This window comes from Epinephelus moara, chromosome 8 (assembly GCF_006386435.1).
Source record: "Epinephelus moara isolate mb chromosome 8, YSFRI_EMoa_1.0, whole genome shotgun sequence".
Lineage (NCBI taxonomy): Eukaryota > Metazoa > Chordata > Actinopteri > Perciformes > Serranidae > Epinephelus > Epinephelus moara.
The window spans coordinates 2,330,882-2,350,725 of NC_065513.1; the positions used below are offsets into that span (position 1 = coordinate 2,330,882).

General features: G+C 40.3%; 1 protein-coding gene across 5 annotated transcripts in view; it reads left to right on the forward strand.

Annotated features, from left to right (window-relative positions):
* Positions 1–204: 204 nt before the first annotated feature.
* Positions 205–19,844, forward strand: part of fkbp15b (FKBP prolyl isomerase family member 15b) — a 64,916-nt gene continuing 45,276 nt past the window's right edge. For 4 of the 5 annotated variants that reach the window (XM_050050307.1, XM_050050310.1, XM_050050309.1 and 1 more), the window contains exons 1-12: positions 205–367; positions 7,943–8,046; positions 8,135–8,213; positions 8,471–8,540; positions 8,628–8,702; positions 11,649–11,747; positions 12,455–12,604; positions 12,696–12,764; positions 15,948–16,091; positions 16,285–16,439; positions 17,620–17,668; positions 17,775–17,891. In XM_050050307.1, the coding sequence (XP_049906264.1) occupies positions 318–367; positions 7,943–8,046; positions 8,135–8,213; positions 8,471–8,540; positions 8,628–8,702; positions 11,649–11,747; positions 12,455–12,604; positions 12,696–12,764; positions 15,948–16,091; positions 16,285–16,439; positions 17,620–17,668; positions 17,775–17,891 (1,161 nt within the window). In that variant the 5' untranslated portion in view covers positions 205–317. Of the gene's footprint in view, positions 368–7,942; positions 8,047–8,134; positions 8,214–8,470; positions 8,541–8,627; positions 8,703–10,527; positions 11,002–11,648; positions 11,748–12,454; positions 12,605–12,695; positions 12,765–15,947; positions 16,092–16,284; positions 16,440–17,619; positions 17,669–17,774; positions 17,892–19,844 lie in introns of those variants that run through there. The other variant, XM_050050311.1, reaches the window with a different exon arrangement.

Genomic DNA, 19,844 nt, shown 5'->3' on the forward strand with positions numbered 1-19,844 from the left:
CAAAGATCAGGGTTGACTGCAGGGCAACATCCCTTGAAAGTCAGTGTGCATATCTGATGACTGAGCAGCCCTGTCAACTCATACTGCCTTCTTCCTCTGAAGTGTGACTCGAATCTCATAGATTTGAAGCTCTGTAATAGTCTTTGGCGCCCTCCAGTGGCAGCAGGAGCTAACTGAATTTAGATCAGGTGGAAAGTCAGCTGATTCCACTACAAACAGGAAAGGGAAGTCACTTCTCAACAAACTAGCCATGTAGTAATTGAAAATTCATTTGTGCCCTTTTTTGATATAATAAGAAAAAGCTTCAGACACAAAAGATGTTCGGCGGAGACGATGAAGACGGAGACTTCTTGTCGCCTACAGGAGGGTAAGTTTGTTTGTTTCCATCAAGCTAATGTTCTTAGCCTGTAAGCTAACTAGCTTACCATGATTTAGCCAGGAGGGGCAACTGCTCTCGGTAACATAATCTGAAATTTGGCTATTTCTTGCGACCTTGTTGGTTAGTAATAACATTCGAAAGAATAACTCGAAGCACGCGATTCTTTTAAAATTGTTCTCTCATTTGGCTTCCAGTTTTCACCATGAAAGAAATATTTCATGAAATGTTTCAAAATAATTTTTGTTGTGTTGATAGTTTTACCTTCACCAAGAGAGGCACGGTGAACCACCTCAGAAAGATGAGATTTTGTATAAAGTTCTTTCAGGAGAACATGTTCGTGCCGAATTAGGAAATGACCTCTAATAGTCAAAGGCCTCTCAGATATATAATAATAATGTATAAATTAATCCTCATTACACTGCTAACGACAGATAGGCCTATAGATGAGACTTTATAATCTCTAAATTGGAGAGCGGAACAGTGTAGAGGCCTGTACTACGAAGCAGGATTTGGAGTTAGCGGGGTAACTTTAGGGTTAACTCTGGGTTTTCAGTAGTGGATTGACTGTAGAGTATGGGATCACAGCTTGTCAACACCCCGACGGCTGTCCAATTAGATCACTGAGGAAAAAAGTATCCTGGTTGAAAGTCTCAGGTAAAAAAAGATACGCCTATATATTGTTAGAGGTCAGTAGTAACAGTAGGTCATTTCATTGTTTCAGAACTATTTCCACGGGTTTTTATAATATAATATAACAGAAGTTCTAACAAACAGCGAGAGCGTTACAACACTTAACACATGATTTTAGCTGTATCTTAATTCATGCAAAGTTTATTTTAGTCCCAGTGATAGTATTGCTATTTTTACACTCTGACTCCAACACTGCAAAATATTGAGACACCTGTGTCGTTAGAACTGGGGAAAAAATATATTATTTTATTAGAAAATGAAAAGCAACATTTAGGTGAGATAGACCTCATTAGTCATTAACTAGGCTATTTTTCCACCCTTTACCTCAGTAGCAGAAATAGTCAGGCATTACGTTAAAGTGTTTTTATGTGACATATTCATGTGACATATTCATCGTCATCCAACTAAATAGCAAAACATTCTATACTAATGTCACTTACAGCTTAGTGGTACCTACACGTAATTTAAGACTTGGCCAACAGTAACTTTTGGATAGCATTTTCAATATTTTTACATTTCCATTATAAGATTTCAGAGTATTATTTACATACCACCGCATTGACATTTTACTGTCTCATAGTCGCAGACAGTTTTGGTAACGTTTCATATCATATAAAGCAGTCTACTTCATTCATGGTTGTGATAATGTCGATTGTAATGAACACCCCCGCATCTTTCACATCAATTCGCTTGTGGCTGGATAGGAAAACCTAGAGTTGATTGACCAAGTTGATAACCAGCTTTGTAGTACCGGTTATTCAGACGGTAAGGGTTAGTCGAACCACATAATGAAAAGATATCCTGGCTAAGTTGAACTGGCTTCGTAGAACAGGCCTCAGGGAAAGCTGAGAGATAGCTCATTTGTCGACTAGTTTTACCGTGTAAGAGTTAGCAGGTTCAAAGTATTTTCATCAGCAGAGTTATGAAGATAACAACTCTAACAAACTAAGCATTGCCTGGATCATCAAGTATGATAGCAAGTTATATTAGATCCATCCACTGATTGCATATGGACTGCATCTCTGATGGTCCCACCGCTGGTCTGAGTTATCACATGCCTTCATATCTCCGCCAATGGTGCTGTCTGTTCATGCAGCCAAGTATTTTTCTTTATGCAAGGCATCATGTTTAGTGTTTTTGTGTCAGTCCCATTACCGTGAACATGAAATCTCAAGAAGGCCTTGAGGGAATTTCCGTAAATTTGGCACAGATGTCCACTTGGACTCAAGTATGAAGTGCGAAGGTCAAAAATCACTGTGTCCTTAAAAACAGGTTTTGGTCAACTTAAGAATTCATTGGCTAATTATGACAAACGTTCACACAAATGTCTAAGAGGATAAAAAGATGAAGGGATGATATTTTGAGTCCAAAACGTCAAAGGTCAACTCACTGTGACATCATCATGTTTTGCAAAAACATTCACACACAATAGCTGGAAGACATCACGTCCTGCTTAAAACTTTAGAAAATGAGATAATCACTTTAGCAATCACATGGGAAATTCCAAAAAGTGTGGGGTACTTATGTAAAAGTGTTTCAGACCCTGTAACGGCTTGACTTTTATGTGCAGCTTAACTACGCTGCACATTATTCACTCAGTTAGTGCAGACTGGGTGTGACAGTGAGCTCAAAATATGTCTAGTACACTGAGGGTGACTGGGGAGGGATGATTATTTTTTTTTAATTAATTGTATTTATTGATTTTTAACATGCAAATTGACAATAATGTTAAAGCACTTGTGAATGACAGTGTAATTTAATAGTAGTGCAGTAGGGAAAAAACACACAAAACCCCCCCCTTACAATACATAGAACCTACACAGAAAACAAAAACGGTCAGCTTGGTCATGTTTCACTTATAACAGTTAACAATAATTTTTGCCCTTAAGGTCATGAGCATTGTTTTTAAATTTTTCTGTTTTTTTCTTTTGCCACCCTGATGTTTTCTCAATCCATGTTTCTTTGGATACAGTGATGGTAGCAGCTGTTTAAGCTTATCTCATATTCCTGCGATTACCTTTTAGCACTGCACTTTTTATATATAACTCATAATTTCTTTTTTTTTTATAAAAAATATATTTTGGGGGCATATTTTGATTGATAGGACAAATAAGCATGAAGGGGGGAGAGAGAGAGGGAGTGACATGCAGCAAAGGACCATAAGCTGGAGTCGAACCCAGGCCGCTGCGGCAACAGCCTTGTACATGGGGCACCTGCTCTATCCACTAAGCCACCGACAGCCCAATACTAAAGAATTTCAATAAAAAAGGTTTTGAATAAAAGTATATATAAAAAAACACTTTTCTGGCCATTACTCAGCGTCATATCTCAGGAACAGAAGGGAAGACATTTGGTCAGATACTGAATTGGTAACACTAATCTTCAAATTGTGCTGATTGTATAGATCTTCTGTGCTGCCCCGGGGAAGATGTGTTAAGCATCCATGTGTTAGAATGTGCAGCTTCTTTGCAGCAACATCCATAATTGTGTTCTTTCATGGCTACATGTGAGTCTGGACAGACATGGATGTAAACTGTAAGGGACTGATTGGCAGACACACACAACCGCAACTATTTTTTTGTTTTGTTTTATGAATGATAGAGTTGGGCGGTATCCAAATTTTGTTACCGTTAAACCTTCCCCACATTTTCCCGGGGTATACGGTATTACCGTGACTAATTAAAAATTACTTTAAAGGGCTCAGAGGGAGTCACCAAAATGTCGGCTTGCGCCTATACCGTTCAGAAACAGAATAACAAACATTACATAGGCCTAAGAATACTGAAAAATAACAACAAAACATGTATAACATTAACAACTTTTATTAACAAATATTTATAAAAGTGCAAATGCAGCAGTCAACCAAACAGAATAAAATAACAACAGATTGTCTGTGGGCTACAGTCCACTTCCAGTACAGTAATCGACACAAATCATTAAATTAAAACACAGTCCTATAATATCCAATACTTATAGGCTTATCAAATAATAAAAGTAACAGTACACAACAAAGGCAATAGCGAAAATGTGTGCTATACAGCGTATCCTCAGACCGCGACGGGTAAAGTCCGTTGGTTTATTTTTAGAGCCTACCTTTAGTTTGAAATGTTCACCCTCTCCAAGTCCGAACTGTTTTTTTTCCGTCAGAACAGGCTACTCCTCATAGAAAATGAAATAAAAACAAAGTATAATGATAACTATAGCAGCATCATATCCTGTTTACTTTTTCCAGCTGGAGCAGGGCACGTAGTGGATTGACAACTTTGGCCGCGGTGCTGACACACCGCTCTGATGGAGAGCTTGTGGCATAAACGCACAGGTAGGCCTACTTTCGAGCAGCCCTCAACATCAGAGGAAAACACCTGGCTCCATCACATTTCCACCTGAGAAGGAAGTCTCTGTCTCCCTGAATAACAGGCTCGCGACAACAGGCAGTTATGTCTGCTCCTGCTCGCTCCTGTATGGCGCCGAGCGGACCTGCCACTGCATCGGCTTTTCTTTGAAGGTGACGGCCCAGAGTCATCTGTTTTTTCCGGTGGTTCGGGTAGCGCTTCTCCCTCCTCCACTCTGATGGACACTGGACCCGCTGCTGCTGCTTGCAGAAGTTGTGAAGTTGTGTTTTTTTTTTTTTTTTTGGGACCAACTCGCTTGATGTGCGGCTTGCCATCTTTTCTTCTCTTTCTCGCGTCCGAGCTGTCACATGACGACGTCACATCCAAAAACTTTATCAAATGTCCCGACACAGTTAAGGGCAGTTATAAGAAAAACATTATAGACTACTATTTGTTTTAAATTGTAATAGTATTAAATTGAAAACTCAATCACACATACATAGGTGCTGGACAAGCCCCATTATTTAGTAGGGGTGTAACGATACATCGATCCACATCGATACATCGATTCATTGATTAACGATCCGATTATATCGATGCAAAATGAAAACATCGATCCATATCGTCATCTTAAAGATACACATTTATTTTGAAATTCACATAGCACGTCTGTGTCACCATTTCTGGGCAAGCACGCCTCCGCTCAAACAACAAACAGAGCTCAGAAATAAAATGGTCAAATCATATTGTAGTTGTTTTTGTGAGTTGATGTAAATGATTGTGTTAGATGGGCATATGATATCGCGTCATATCGATCGCAGGCTCCTGAATCAAATCGAATCAAAATCGTATCGTGACATTTTTAGATACCGCGGGATACCTTATTACCGTATTATCGCCCAACCCTAATGAATGACGCCTCTCATGCTATATTCAGATCTGCTATGAAATTTGATTTCACGCTCATGTTAAGCCACTTAGCCAACTTGTTCCTGTTATGCAGACAAACCCAACCCATAGCCCTTTTATGAAAGGCAGAGTTTTAGATCTAGCTTAAAATACTTAAAATATATATATATATATAGATATGTGTGTGTGTATATATATATATATATATATATGTATATGTCTATATATATATATATATATATATCTATATCTATGTGTGTGTGTATACATATATATATATATATATATATATATATATGTGTGTGTATATATATATGTATAAAAACCTTTTTATTTATTTATTTATTTATTTTTGTAACGACAGACTTACTATTAATATACCTTGCCACTCAATTATGAGGCATTCACTTACAGCTCTTCCACATTCTCAGACTGACAACCATTTTGTGCTCCCTGCCACTGTATGACCATTGTGTAATAGCAGCACAGTGTGTTTGAGCTGATGGAATAAGCAGTCAGTTTAGGGCATGTTCTAGAGGGAGGAGTGTTACGGCAGCTAATTCCTATCACATGCTGCCTGTTAGAGGAGTAAGGTGAAGCCTTTTGCCAGAGCCTATCTTTGCCCAGTAGAGCCCCAGCTCTAAGTCAGAGCTCTTCTTTTCCTTCTGCTATGCTGTTGAATCTACCACAGTGGTGTGACTGCACCGGGGAACTAAAGATCAGGGGTAGCCTGGGACTGAGTGCTGGAACGTACACTGGGAGACTGGTTTACACATGCAGACAGACTGTCCCCTCTCATCCCACTTCCTTAACATTGGAGATGAGGGCCTCATAGCATTCAACATGTCCGTTCTGGGAGATACCAATGATTACCAGTGGAAGGAGTTCCAGGGGTCAGTACCTGAACAGCTGAGCAGTTTTCCAAGGCATGTGCCGTTATGAAAGCACAGAAACTTAACAGAAATGTTGGTGGAGCTTCGCAGGTTTGATCCAGACTGTTGGAAAAATAAGCTCGGTGCCTATTATTGAGGTGGTCTTTGTAATGATATTGCAGTATGTAATGATGTAGTAATGGTTGATTGTTTCTGCACTACAGTTTTTGTTGCTTTGTTGATCATTAGAAAAGTAATCACCAGTAGTTTTGATGTTTGATTAATTACGCCATTTGTCAACCAGAAATGTAACACAACTCGCATAAGGATTTGCTGCTTCTTTGTTTCTTTATATCAGTGCAAATGACATGAAAATTGAGATGACCCAGGAATCAGTAGTTTGACTGAAACAAGTAGCTCTATGATGCTGAGCAACTTTAAGAAAAGAAAAAAAGAAAGAAAAACTAGTATGTGGACACTGATCCATCCATCAGTTTTTAACCACTTCCGGAGCCATGTTGCAGGGGCAGCAGGCTGAGCAAAGTATGCCAGATGTCCTGCTCCCCAGCAAAGCTTTCCAGCTCCTCCTTGGGATCCTGAGGCGTTTTCAGGCGAGATGAGATATATAATCCCTCAGGGTGTTCTGGGTCTGCTCCGGGGCCTCCTACCAGTTGGACGTTCCCGTAACACCTCTAACAGGAGGCGCCCAGGAAGCACTCTGATCAGATGCTGGAACCATCACAACTGGCCCCTTTCGACGTGAAGGAGCAGCAGCTCTACTCCGAGCTGTCTCTGGATGTCCGAGCTCCTTACCCTATCTGTAAGGCTGAGCCCAGCCACCCTTCGGAGAAAACTTGTTTCGGCTGCTTGTACCAGCAATCTCATTCTTTTGGTCATTACCCATAGCTCATAGATGAGGGTTAGGGCATAGATGGACCAGTAAATCAAAAGCTTTGCCTTCTGGCTCAGTCAAGGAGTTCAAGTTTCTCAGGATCTTGTTCACCAGTGAGGGTAGAATGGAGCGTGTGTATGCTGAGTTGATATTTATTTGGCAAAGAACTTTCTCAGGCCAAGAATGAACTTTCATACTTGTTTTTTTATGTCTTCCTTAGCGAATGGAGTCAATTGTCATGCAGCTATGGCAGCTTCAATGCCAACTGAGCAGACTTCATTTACTAAGAAAGACCAAGAGATGGTGTTGAAAGCTCGAGTTGTGAGTCAGTTAGTTAGTTAGTTGAGTTGAAAAGATTTTTTTGTAAACGACTGCTTTCAAGAGCTAGAATGAACTTCAAGATATTTTTTTAAGTTAGGAAGGTAGAAAGCTCCAGATAAAGCTGGTAAGAAGTAAGATTTCTTTTTCTTGACAAATAAGTTTTTTCAAACTTTGGGTTTGAAAAAAAGACTGAATAATAGATACAGCCCTGCGTTTTTTTTTTTTAACTATTTAAATAGAATGCTCATAATGTTGTCCATTGTGTACCTGACTGTTGAACTTTCATGTGGATTAAAATGTTAAGAGCTGTTAAGTATAGCAGGTGTTTAAAGTAACCCCTGAAATGAAGATGAAAGGCATGTATGAGCAGCTTTACCCCTGTTAGTAGGAATCAGCCTGACTGCACAGTCAGTGCTGCATGACGGGCCATATCTTACTTTCGAGACCAGCACATTTTTCTATGAGTGTAACCTCAGAGTGAATCATACATTTAATTGCATGGCACACAACCATGTCAAGATGATCTTTACACTTGTTCTCCTTGCAGGGCCAAGTTAGCCTCCCTGTTTGGACTAGACCAGGAAGGCAGTCAGGGGAACGAGTCGTTCCAGTACACAGCACCCAAACAGCCCAGAAAGAGCTCCAATTCAGGTAAGACAGTCACAAATGGGACATGAGTGACTTCAGATTCAGCCATGACTTGGACGCTAAACTCAGTTTGTCTTTTGTCCGTTCACAGCACCAGCCACCCAGAAACCAGCTCCACCACCCGGAGCTCCTGCAGTGTTATTTGCTACAGCAGTTCAAGCGTTCAGATAGTGAGGACCCAGTTTTTAATCTTTTAAAACCATTTTAATATAGCATGAAGTGTTAAAAATATTTCAGCTTTTTTCATGTATATTTTGAAGATAAAAAGTCTGTGGGCTACAACTGATCACTCCCCACAAGATTTGTTTTCCAAAACTAATTATAATGTTATTTCCGTGATAAACTTTATAAATTAAGTCACAACTCCCCAAATCATCTTAACTCAAGTCAAGTGAAAAGCTTTTCTGCCACTTTGTCCCATGAACAGTATTAACGGACAGTATGTGAAGCAGGGAAAGCTGGGAGCAGCCATACTGGGCAACCACACAACAAAAGAGGTTGGAGGTTTGCTAATTGGTCACTTGTTTGAGATTATTGGTGTGACTTTTGATTTTTATGAATAATGCACCTTCTCTTCTCTGCAGTACAAGCTGCTTCTGTACTTGAGCCAACAAAAACAAGTGACCACAGCCAAGATTCATGTGGGCTTTGTTTTTACGGTGAGTGGAGATCTAAAGGATGTTGAATCCATATAGACAGATAATGTGATGCATTATAGTATCACAGTAAAGGGACTTTGCGCATGGTGGGGAATCTTTGAATAATACTTAATGCGTCTGCGCCAGTGATAACCGTGGCTGGTAATGTTTTCAGTTGCCTGTCCATCTGTCCGTCTGTCTCATTTTCTTGTATACAATATCTCAAGACCACCAGGTATGTGTGAAGCATCCATGTTTCCACAGACATGGATGTAAACTGTAGGAGAAACTTGACTGGTGCGTAGAGGCATACAGCTGTGGATCCTAGATTCTTAATATAAAGTGTTCTGTGTTGACTAGGGGTGTCCCGAGCACATTTTTTTTGCATCTGATCCGATACGAGCAGGGGTCGCGTTAGCCGGATATTCTCGGTCATTGACCGGTTTTTTACAACAATGACCGGAAAATCTGAAGGCCGTCAGTCATTTTGACCAGTTGCAATTACCACCCCTGCCCACTTGGCGGCAGAGTGCACAGTCAGTGGTTTAAGTGGCTGCCGTTTTCAAACTGCAGAGAAAAGGTCATTCATCTGCTTCATGTTGCGTTGTTGACATAACGCCCTGGACACACCGGATGCGGTACCGAAGCACGGCGCCCAGCAGCGGAGGCAGTTTTCAATCGGCGCCCATGTTAACCTATCTGACTGTCCACACAGGCCGCTGAGCAGAGCGGAGCGCCCGCAGAGGCAGCGCTTCAGTTTGGCGTCTGGTCTATTTTTCATGCGAGCCGCGAGCGCTTCTGTCAAGCTGGATAGAGTGGATCGTACCAAACAGAAACTCGGGCACAGAAAAGACGAGAGAATCCGGCCAATTTTCAAAATAAATAGCATGCACTGTGGAACGTGAGGAGAAAATACCGTGTTTATAATTTAAAAAAACACAACAGTGCATAACCGAACACATTTTTCAATACCCTAATCACTTCAATACAATTTTAATTTTGTGTCACTGAGCCTACAGACATAACTGCATAACGCCCTGGACACACCGGACGCGTTAGTGCCGTCCGGTGTGTCCAGGGCGAAGCCTAATGGCACGGGTGTGTGGATGTCTGTTCATGTCCTTATTAATGCACACTTTATAACTTGCTTGTTGGATTTATTAAAAACGAACGAATGAAAACTAAATGTCTTTGAATATCTTTATTATCATTTAAAAACGAAAATTAAAATGACCGGTAAAATAGATTATGACCGGATTTTTATGACCCTGTTGGTCAGAATGACTGGCGAGGAAAAAGTCTAGCGCAACATCTGGATACGAGTCCTTTATTTTGAAACCGAGTCCGATACAGAGTCCGATCCGATACTGTGCAAAGCATTAAGAAAGAGAAAAAAAAAGAATGCATCCAAGTTGTTCCATAAGGTTTGTTTTTTATGTAAATAGTATCCAAAAAGCTTATCGGCGGTTCAGCAGCACAAAATGAATTCATTATCTTCTTCTTGTCTTCAACAAACAAAATAGGCCCATATCTTTTGTAGCGGTTTGACACCAATAAAACCCATAAAACAGGTCCCTTAACACCAAAATTAAATTGTTTTTACCTGGTTTCTGTCGAACAAAAGAATTATACTATACAAAAATACAAATACAACAGTAATCAGTTTCAAGAAAGTATATATTTTTTTCACCAAAGAAAAGAAATGCTCCGTTCCGTTCAGTCAGTTCAATCCAGTTCAAACAAAACTGCTCCGGGATTTCCAAATAACATATCACAGTTCAATTCAGTTCAATCCACACAGTTCTCTAAACAAAAGAAAACTCCACCCCAGGTTTTCCCACAAACAAGGAGGTAAAGAACATCCACTGTTGGCTCTGACTCAGTTCCGTTTCAAAACAATAAATCAACCTGGCCCGAAGGTTCCAAATAAGGAATAATGAAACGGAAAGTAACCCTCGGCTTTTGCCAGCTCACGGGACCGTGGGTGAATGCCGTAGTGATCCGGGGTTGTTTCGGGCGTGGAGGCTCCGTTGGATCCCTTGATATCCGTGGCGGAATCTCTGAGGTGAGGCCGGTGGCCGGATGGATGATATTCCACAGGGAAGCGCACCTATTTGGCGGACTTTGAGCGGTGTAAAATGCTGTGGTAGGCCGAGTACGCAGAGGACTTCTGGCTCATTTCTCACTCGCCGGTGACTCTCGCCATACTGCCAGGAGCGGCATAATGTATGGGGCTGGTCTACCTGGGCTCAGCTGACCGAGCCATCCCACTGGCCGATAGCACCGGCGGGTGTGTCTGGTGGTAACTCAGTGTCTGGAGGTGAGCAAGCTATCAGCTGACTGTCTTATAAAAAATATATATATTCATAAAATATACAGGATCGCCACACTTTATACATTGGAAAGTGGAGGCAACAGTAAACAACATAGATGAAAAACCTGGCCATTGTTGTTGTTTTGATTCCTCCGATCTTTTATTACCAATTCGAATTTTGTAAAAATAACGTGATCGGCGCCAATACCCGATCGGGACATCCCTAGTGTTGACTGTATTATTCAGTTTTGTATGTTTTAAAAACAAAAACATCTTAATAATTTACATTATGTAGGTCCTCTTGCCATCGCTTCAAAAGGCTATTATAAAGATATAAATTTAATCTTAATTAAAAATAAAGATTTTTTTTCGGTCAAATGTATAATTGTCTTTTGAAATATATCAACTGACATTTAAATATTTATAAGATTCAGCAGCAAACTCCATATAAGTATGTCACTGTGTAGATGAAGAATTAGAAACACATGGGGGACACTGTATCAAAGTTCATGACTCTACAGATTCCTCAGCAATGTGTAAGACTATGATGCAAGTTGCTGCTCAAATCAGCAGATTGCTAATGAAAAACGATACGCCATGAGCTCAAGTGTTCCTTGTATTGTCCCTGACCTCATGTTCTTTGTTTCCTGCAGGTACAGCCAAACAATTACTGCACTTTTTATGATGACCAGAGGCAAAACTGGTCCCTGATGTTTGAATCAGAGAAAGCTTCATCGGACTTCTGTAAAGAGGTGAGTGGCACAAGATAGTGACTATTGTTTGTCCAACAGAGTGAGTAACAAAGCAAACAGGCTAGTGTTGTCACGATACCAAAATCTTTGTTTCGGTACCAATACCAATATGAATTTCGATACTTTTCGATACTCTTCAGTAGTTTTCCTAAGGAAAAGTCCTTTTGGATACAAACCTTTAGAACAATAAATAGTAGGGGTGTAACGGTACCAAAAACATCATGGTTCGGTAAGTACTTCGGTACGGACGTCATGGTTTGGTTGCTCAAATGTTTCACTAAGTTGGTGTTGTCTCGTGTTGTCTCCCTTTGTGAGGCAGACTTTGTCTTGTCTTTTTTCACGTGCGCCAGCTGTGAATGTTGATACAGGTGTTGTCATACACACCACTTGCGCAATCTGTGCTCCAACAGGAACAAGAAAGGCGTTTGTGTGTATAAATGAGTAAAATAAATTAACTAAATTAATTAATTGAATCAATTTCAAAGTACCAGTATTTTCCAAATGCAGTATAGTACCATTTGGAATACTCTAGGACCGCGGTACTATTTTAGTACCGGTATACCGTGCAACACTAAAACAGGCTGTCTCTGATGACAAGTATCTAAAGCCCTGCACCTTCTGATCTGCATTAGACAGAAGCTTTTGCCAAATTTTACAAGTTATGCTGTTTATCAGATGAAGACTTCTTTCTTTTTTGTATGTATCAGTTGTGTTTGGCAAAAGCGAACAGCGTGGTCTCCTTAGATGCTGTTCTGATTCAGGACCTGAGTCTTGGCGAAGGCCAGGCAGTGGAGAATGGAGACTCTTTGGAGGTAGTGTACACAGGCTGGCTCCTGCAGAACCACACCATTGGACAGGTCAGACACTTCCACCAACTTTTCATTCTGTCTCCAGTTCCTGTGGATTTGACTCCTGTGTTGGCACACAACTCATTGAATATCATTTCAGATGTTTGACTCCAACCAGAGCAAGGACAAGTTGCTACGACTGAAAATTGGAGTTGGAAAAGTGATCAAAGTGAGACAAAACATTTTTTTACTAAATAAGAATAGCAGCTTAAATGTTTTCTGTGCAACTTTTTACCATTGTTAACCACTTCTTTGCTAATGTGTGAACATATTGTAATGTAACTTAAAAAAAAGAGACTTTTCCTTTAGTTGCCTCTGGCAGCCTGTGGACTGACTTTCATGTAAAGGACGACTTTTTCCCAGAAAATCCAAAGGATGTGACGTGCACTGCCTCCCTTCAGTACACTAACAGTTTGCAAGAGGCCCCCAGGAAGCGCGCAGGGCTTTGAAGTCAATTTTCCTAGTGGCCAAACAGTGTAATTCAGGGTTTCCACAGGTCATTAAAAAGCATTAAAAGTCATTAAATAGATTTTGCAAAAATTAAGGCCTTAAATGGCATTAAAAAGCATTAAATTCGATGTCCAGAGGAATTAAAAAATTGAATACACTTGATGGAAAAAAAAACATTGTTATTCATGATTTATTTTGATAATATAAACATTTAATAATTTTGATTGGAAGTATAATGTGATGATTGACAGCAGAACCCTTTAATTGGCTATTGTTTACGGCCGGTGCACGAAGTCACAACACCGGATGCTTGGAATGCAGCGTGCTGTGAGGGTGCTCATGCTGTGGCGAAAGAGCGGAGGGAATATTAGCAAATGTCGGAAAAATGGGAAAATGCAAGTTTCAGCAGAAGTGGTTGGATGAGGAACTATTCAGAAACTTTTTTTAAACTGTTGCTTTAAAACTATATAACTCAAGTAAAAGTAAAAAGTATTTTGCATTAAAACTACTCTGAAAAGTACAATTTATCCAAAAAGTTACTCAAGTAAATGTAACTGAGTAAATGGAACTAGTTACTACCCACCTCTGCTTGTGAGCCATTTCTAATTCACTATAGAGTGACAGTTAATGTAAATTTAGATTTTCTCAAATATTCAAGATTAGCATTGTAAAATGCTTACAATTTTGTCTCTCTCTCTCTCTCTCTCTCTCTCTCTCTCTCTCTCTCTCTCTCTCTCCATATATATATATATATATATATATATATGTATAAAATAAATAAATAAAAAACTGTATCTGCAGTTGGACATGGGCATTAAATTTGTTTAAAGTGGCATTAAAAAGAGCATTAAAAAGCATTAAATTAGATTTGCTGATACCTGCAGAAACCCTGTAATTACACTGTCTCGTGATGCCCTGTGTCCCAAAAACACTTAAATGGGGCCATTATGGTAGCAAAATAGCTTCAAATGCGTGTCTCAATCTGTGTGTGCGTAATCAGATTTGTACATGTGTAAAATAATTTGTAAAAGCGTGCTAAAGTTTATGAATGCGTACAAAAATCTGCAAATGTGTATTTAGAATCTGTGTGTGCGTAATCAGATATGTAAATGTGTAAAAAAAATCTGTAAATCTGTACAACGATCTGTAAATCTGTACAATGATCTGTAAATCTGTACAATGATCTGTAAATGCGTACAACAATCTGTAAATCTGTACAACGATCTGCAAATGCGTACAGAGATCTGTAAATCTGTACAACGATCTGCAAATGCGTACAGAGATCTGTAAATCTGTACAACGTCCTGTAAATGCGTACAGAGATCTGTAGATCTGTACAATGATCCGTAAATGTGTAAAAAAAAATCTGTAAATCTGTACAACGATCTTTAAATGTGTACAACAATCTGTAAATCTGTACAACGATCTGCAAATGCGTACAGAGATCTATAAATCTGTGCAACGATCTGCAAATGCGTACAGAGATCTGTAAATCTGTACAACGACCTGTAAATCTGTACAACTATCTGCAAATGCGTACAGAGATCTGTAGATCTGTACAATGATCCGTAAATGTGTACAACAATCTGTAAATCTGTACAACGATCTGCAAATGCGTACAGAGATCTGTAAATCTGTACAATGATCTGTAAATGTGTACAGAGATATGTAAATCTATACAGTGATCTGTAAATGTGTACAACAATCTGTTAATCTGTACAACGATCTGCAAATGTGTACAGAGATCCTTAAAAAGATAGACAGGTTTGTAAATACCTATGTCTTCAGCTTTAACTCAATTGGGCCTCTTAATTAGCTCTCTTTGTACACGTGATTTTTGCTATTCTTCTGCCAAGCTTGCAGCTTGAGCCTGTCAGCCTGTGCTCAGGGTGACGCACAATTTGAGTTACAGACACAAATCTTCTCATGCATTTGCGGATCTCACACGGCAGAAGAATAGCAAAAATCACGTGTACAAAGAGAGCCAATTGAGAGGTCCGACTGAGTTAAAGCTGAAGACATAGGTATTTACAAATCTGTCTACATTTTTATGGATCTCTGTACGCATTTGCAGATCTGTGTACAGATTTACAGATTGTTGTATACATTTACAGATCATTGTACAGATTTACAGATCAAACTTTATCACGCTTTTACAAATTATTTTACACATGTACAAATCTGATTACGCACACACAGATTGAGATACGCATTTGCAGCTATTTTGCTACCATAATGGCCCCATACACTTCTTCTATGGTGACTTCCATGGCGAAAGAGACATCTGCAAATCAGCGGATACATTTTTTTGAGTATCACAACCCCCGTGAACTGGCTTGTTTCCCTATTGTGGTTTAATCCAGTCAGTCTTATAATATTCGGAAAGTCTAGAGGAGCTGCATGATTCAATCATTGTATTCCCCAAACTTTGGATGTACATTTGAATTATTCTGGACTGTTAACCAGCAAATGCCATCTCTGCTCAGCACCCTTTTTAAATATTCAGAAAACTGTAAAATGAACTGCTCAAACTTCACATCATGTAAAAAACATTGGCAATGGTAAATGACAACATTGTGACATCCGAAATTCCACACAGTACTGTCATTTTAGGATATTAAGAATGCCAAACTGTTTTTCAGTTTTGGTGCATTAGTACTGTGACAGCTGTTTATGTCCAAGCTTCTCACTACTGGCTTCATGTACAGTGTATTTGCCGTCTTATTGGCTCTGTAGTGCAGTTACTCTCCACTAGTTGATCTCATAGGGAAACAATGTTTTGAAATAAACTAGCTTAGCTTTAAATAACCAGCCTTAACTGTTACTGCATGATGGTCATGATATTATTATTATTATTATTATGGTATATTGCCTGCATTTATTACTTCCTCTGTATAAGCAGGGCTGGGAGGAAGGGATGCTTGGGATGAAGAAGGCAGGCCGTCGTCTAATTGTCATCCCACCCAATCAAGCCTATGGATCAAAGGGAGTCCCCAACCGTGTCCCGGCTAACAGCACTCTTATTTTTGAAGCAGAGCTTCGACGGGTAACGCTCACTTAACAATTTTATACATCCATCTGCTCCTGTATTTGACCTTTTCTAGCTTGCCTGATTATTCTAATGTCACATGAATACTTAAGTTGTATCTGCATTTAAAAACCTGCAACTTCTTACTTCTTAACTTGCAGTTGCTTATAATGTTGGTGAAGTGAAGCTTTTCTGCTTGTTTGTGCTGTAGGTGAAGTTTTCCAAGGACAGTGGGTCTGTTAGTGCCAGTACCAGCTCCAGAGACTCTGCTGCTCCCTCCCCTGTTCCTTCTCCAGCCTCCAGTGTGGAGAATTTGGCTCCAGAGCCCCCAATACAGACGACCACCTCTGGTCCAGGCAGACCAGGGTGAGATTTAAGCCTCAGGATATAGTTAACAGCATTATCCTGAACCCTTTGGTCCCTTCTTGCCTAAATTTGAGTACTTATGTCAATTCTGGTACAATGAGAGCAAGTCTACTGGAGTCAAATTCCTTCTATGTACACACGTAGTGCTGGGCGGTATGACCAAAAATTTATATCACAGTATTTTTCAAAATTATATCGGTTTCACGGTATATGACGGTATTTTTTTTTTCATGTAGACTGGGTGTTAACCATATTTTCTAATGATTTAGAGAGGAATTGCTGCAGTAAATTGGCTTAGAATGGCCTATTTTCCTGTCATGAGGAGTGAATATTGTAGAAAAACATTAATGTCCACACTAGTATTAATACAGGTTTGCATGGCCTCACAAAATGATGCTGTTTACAAAGAGGTGGCACTCATGATTCTAATGAAGTGAAGGAATCAGAATGCATAACAGCGGTACCATGTCTTTGGCTAAGTGGATAGTGATAGCGTTGGTAATCTCAATCCACCGTTTGCTTTTCTTGTCGTAGGCAGTCCCCCTAGCAAACGCGTCTTTAAGTGACATCTGACTTGACTTTTCTCTTGCAGTGCTAACGTTACCTGCAGACGTGGAGGACGCAGATCTTAGTTTCAGGCATTCTTGATATTCCAAGACATGTTTGCGGCTAAGGTGGTGAAGCAAATTGCTCATGTTGCGTCCTGCGGCTACAACTTTAGCTCTACAACATTTGCAGAGAATTGTTGTTTGATTGACGTCGTTTTTTTTTTTAAAGCCAAAGAACTTCCAAACAACAGACACGGCTCCTCTTTTCGGTACAAATTCTTCTGTGTCATGTTCTCGTTCTGGAACTTCAGTTCCGGAACTTTCACTGTTTTTATCCATCTTCACCACTCAACACGCCGTTGTGCCCTCACATACTTGTTTAGTGCAACTGCAAAACAGTCCCCTGTCAAACAATGTCCTGTGGCGCTACGTTCCGCTGCGCGGCGTTCCCAACGTTATGTACGCTACATACTCACCGGTATTGGGGTATATGAAAAATTCATATCATAAGAAAAATAAACACCGGTATTCGGTATGAACCGGTATACCGCCCAGCACTATACACACGTACTCGCCGAATAAAGCTGATTCTGATTCTTAAGATCACTTGTCCTTTTTGTGTTTTTTTGCAGGGAACCACCACTTCGTGCAAAGTCAGACTCACTCAGTGAGCAGTTGGCAGTAAGCACCATCACTGCTTTTTTCTTATTACCAGCTTACTACAAAATTAAGTGTCTTATGTTATTTAGCACTGGTATTGAAAGAAGACTTCTTTTTCAAACTTCAGAATCCAGATGCCACAAAAGCCAAGCTGATTTCTCGCATGGCAAAGATGGGCCAGCCCATGTTGCCCTTCCTGACTGGAGTGGCCAGCCAGCCTGAATCCAGTGACTCTGAGCTTGAGGTTGGTAGGCAGAATCCTGAGGGAGGTTTTTCTGTGGGTGTTAAAGTGTGGCAATATTGTATATTTTTCCTATTGTCAACAACAAATTCCATGAAAAGGCCAAAACCAACAATGAGTGTGTCAACTAATAAGCACTGTTTTTATATCATGTGTATGTTATATATCAGGGGTCATAAACTACATTTTTCCAAGGGCCAGAATTTTGCTAAGCAGTCCGGCCTCTGCAGCTGACATGGTGGGTGTCGGACTTTCAAAAAAAAAAAAAAAAAAATTCATCTCAGTTATTTTGGGGGGGGGGGGGGGGTTTCAATAGAGGAAAGAAATGCCAGAAAACCAAAATGCATTGTTTTGTTCCTCATATTGAGTTGATTAGAGGTCCTATATAGTAAAATGTCATGCTTTCAAGATCCCCTTCACTCAAAATGTGTTTTTCTTATGTTTATGTCCCTAAAATGTCTGACCTTGACTATACTGACTTGTATCTACACAAAGTTTGTCACTAGAAAGGTGTTTTATATTCCTCTACTGAAGGGGGGTGATGACTGTGCACGGATAACAAATGAAAAAATTTGCTTGGGTTTGGCCCACTTGACATGCTGCTGTGTTGTGCTATGGCCTGGAATTTGTTATTTACGTGACGCCTGAACGCAACACAGGCTCCGCTCCAACTGCGTGTGTATACAATGCTGTGCTGCGTTGCTGTGCGAGCGGCATGTTTGACTGTGTGTAACAGCAGTCTGTTGATGGTCTTTTACACACTATCCATAACAATAACTATGTCAGGTAACAAACTGCGTCAGACTCAGGTTAGGTTCGGACCCCGTGTGCACCCCCCTAATACAATGGTAGGGGAAACACTGTAAGATGTCTCAAGAAGACCTTAAGGGAATTTCCTTAGTTTGCCAGTAACATCCTCTTGGACTCATGGATGAACTGATAATTATTGTGGTCAAAGGTCATTCTCGTTTTATGTTTCACAGTTACCACTGTGGTGTCAGAGATTGCCAGTTGGCCTAAAAGCTAACACATAACAAAAACAAGTAAAAGATGATAAGTAAACTTATCATTCTGACACGTCTACCAGTCATGGATTTTTGTGCACAACAGACTCCTCATCTGAGTCTGGGTTTGACTAAGGCTCAAACACGAATGTCTGAGTTGCTACAATGTTTCCTGTAACCCTAAGGCCAGCTATCTTTATGTGCACTGCTTTTTCAGCGGTCAGTTGCAGCACTGGAGAAAGCGGAACACGGAAGTCAAACCTACCGCAAGCAGCTATGGTGGGCGGGGCAGAGGCCAGATCCATAATACCTCATTGAGGGAGAAAGAGGAGATGTGCTTCCAGCCCCTTTTAAGAGTTTTTTGTTTATTATTGCTTTTTATGTGGGGAAACCATTTTAAACAGAATATTAATCATAGCAAAGAACTGAAATGATTTTTGAGGGGGAGTTAAAATTTTGCCTCACATTTCATGACTGAAACCCATACCTACCGTAAAACTTGGTGTATAAGTCGCACTTTTTTTCATCTAAAAAGTTGGGTGCGGGTTATAGACCGGTGCGACCTATAGACCAAGGTAAATGCTGACATAGGTAATTTGACCCACAAGATGGCGCTACGTTAGGCTGACCAAACGTCCTCTTTTGCCCGGACATGTCCACTTTTCACGTCCCGTCCGGGGCGTTCGGGGGTCTTTTATAAACTGATGATAATGTCCCCTTTTCCGTGTGTTTGTGTGTGTGTGTGTGTGTGTGTGTGTTAGAGTGCGGCACGGGCAGCATATTTCTGTCCGAACCCGAACCGAGCCCGACTTATTTAATGACCAAAGCACTGAGTTTGTGTCACACAGTGGTTACAGGCTATTTAACAGACCGGGCGTGCGCTGTGGGTGCTCAGCTGTGGAGAGGGAGACCTCCGTGTTTGAGACGGGAGCGGGAGGCGGGAGGCGGGAGG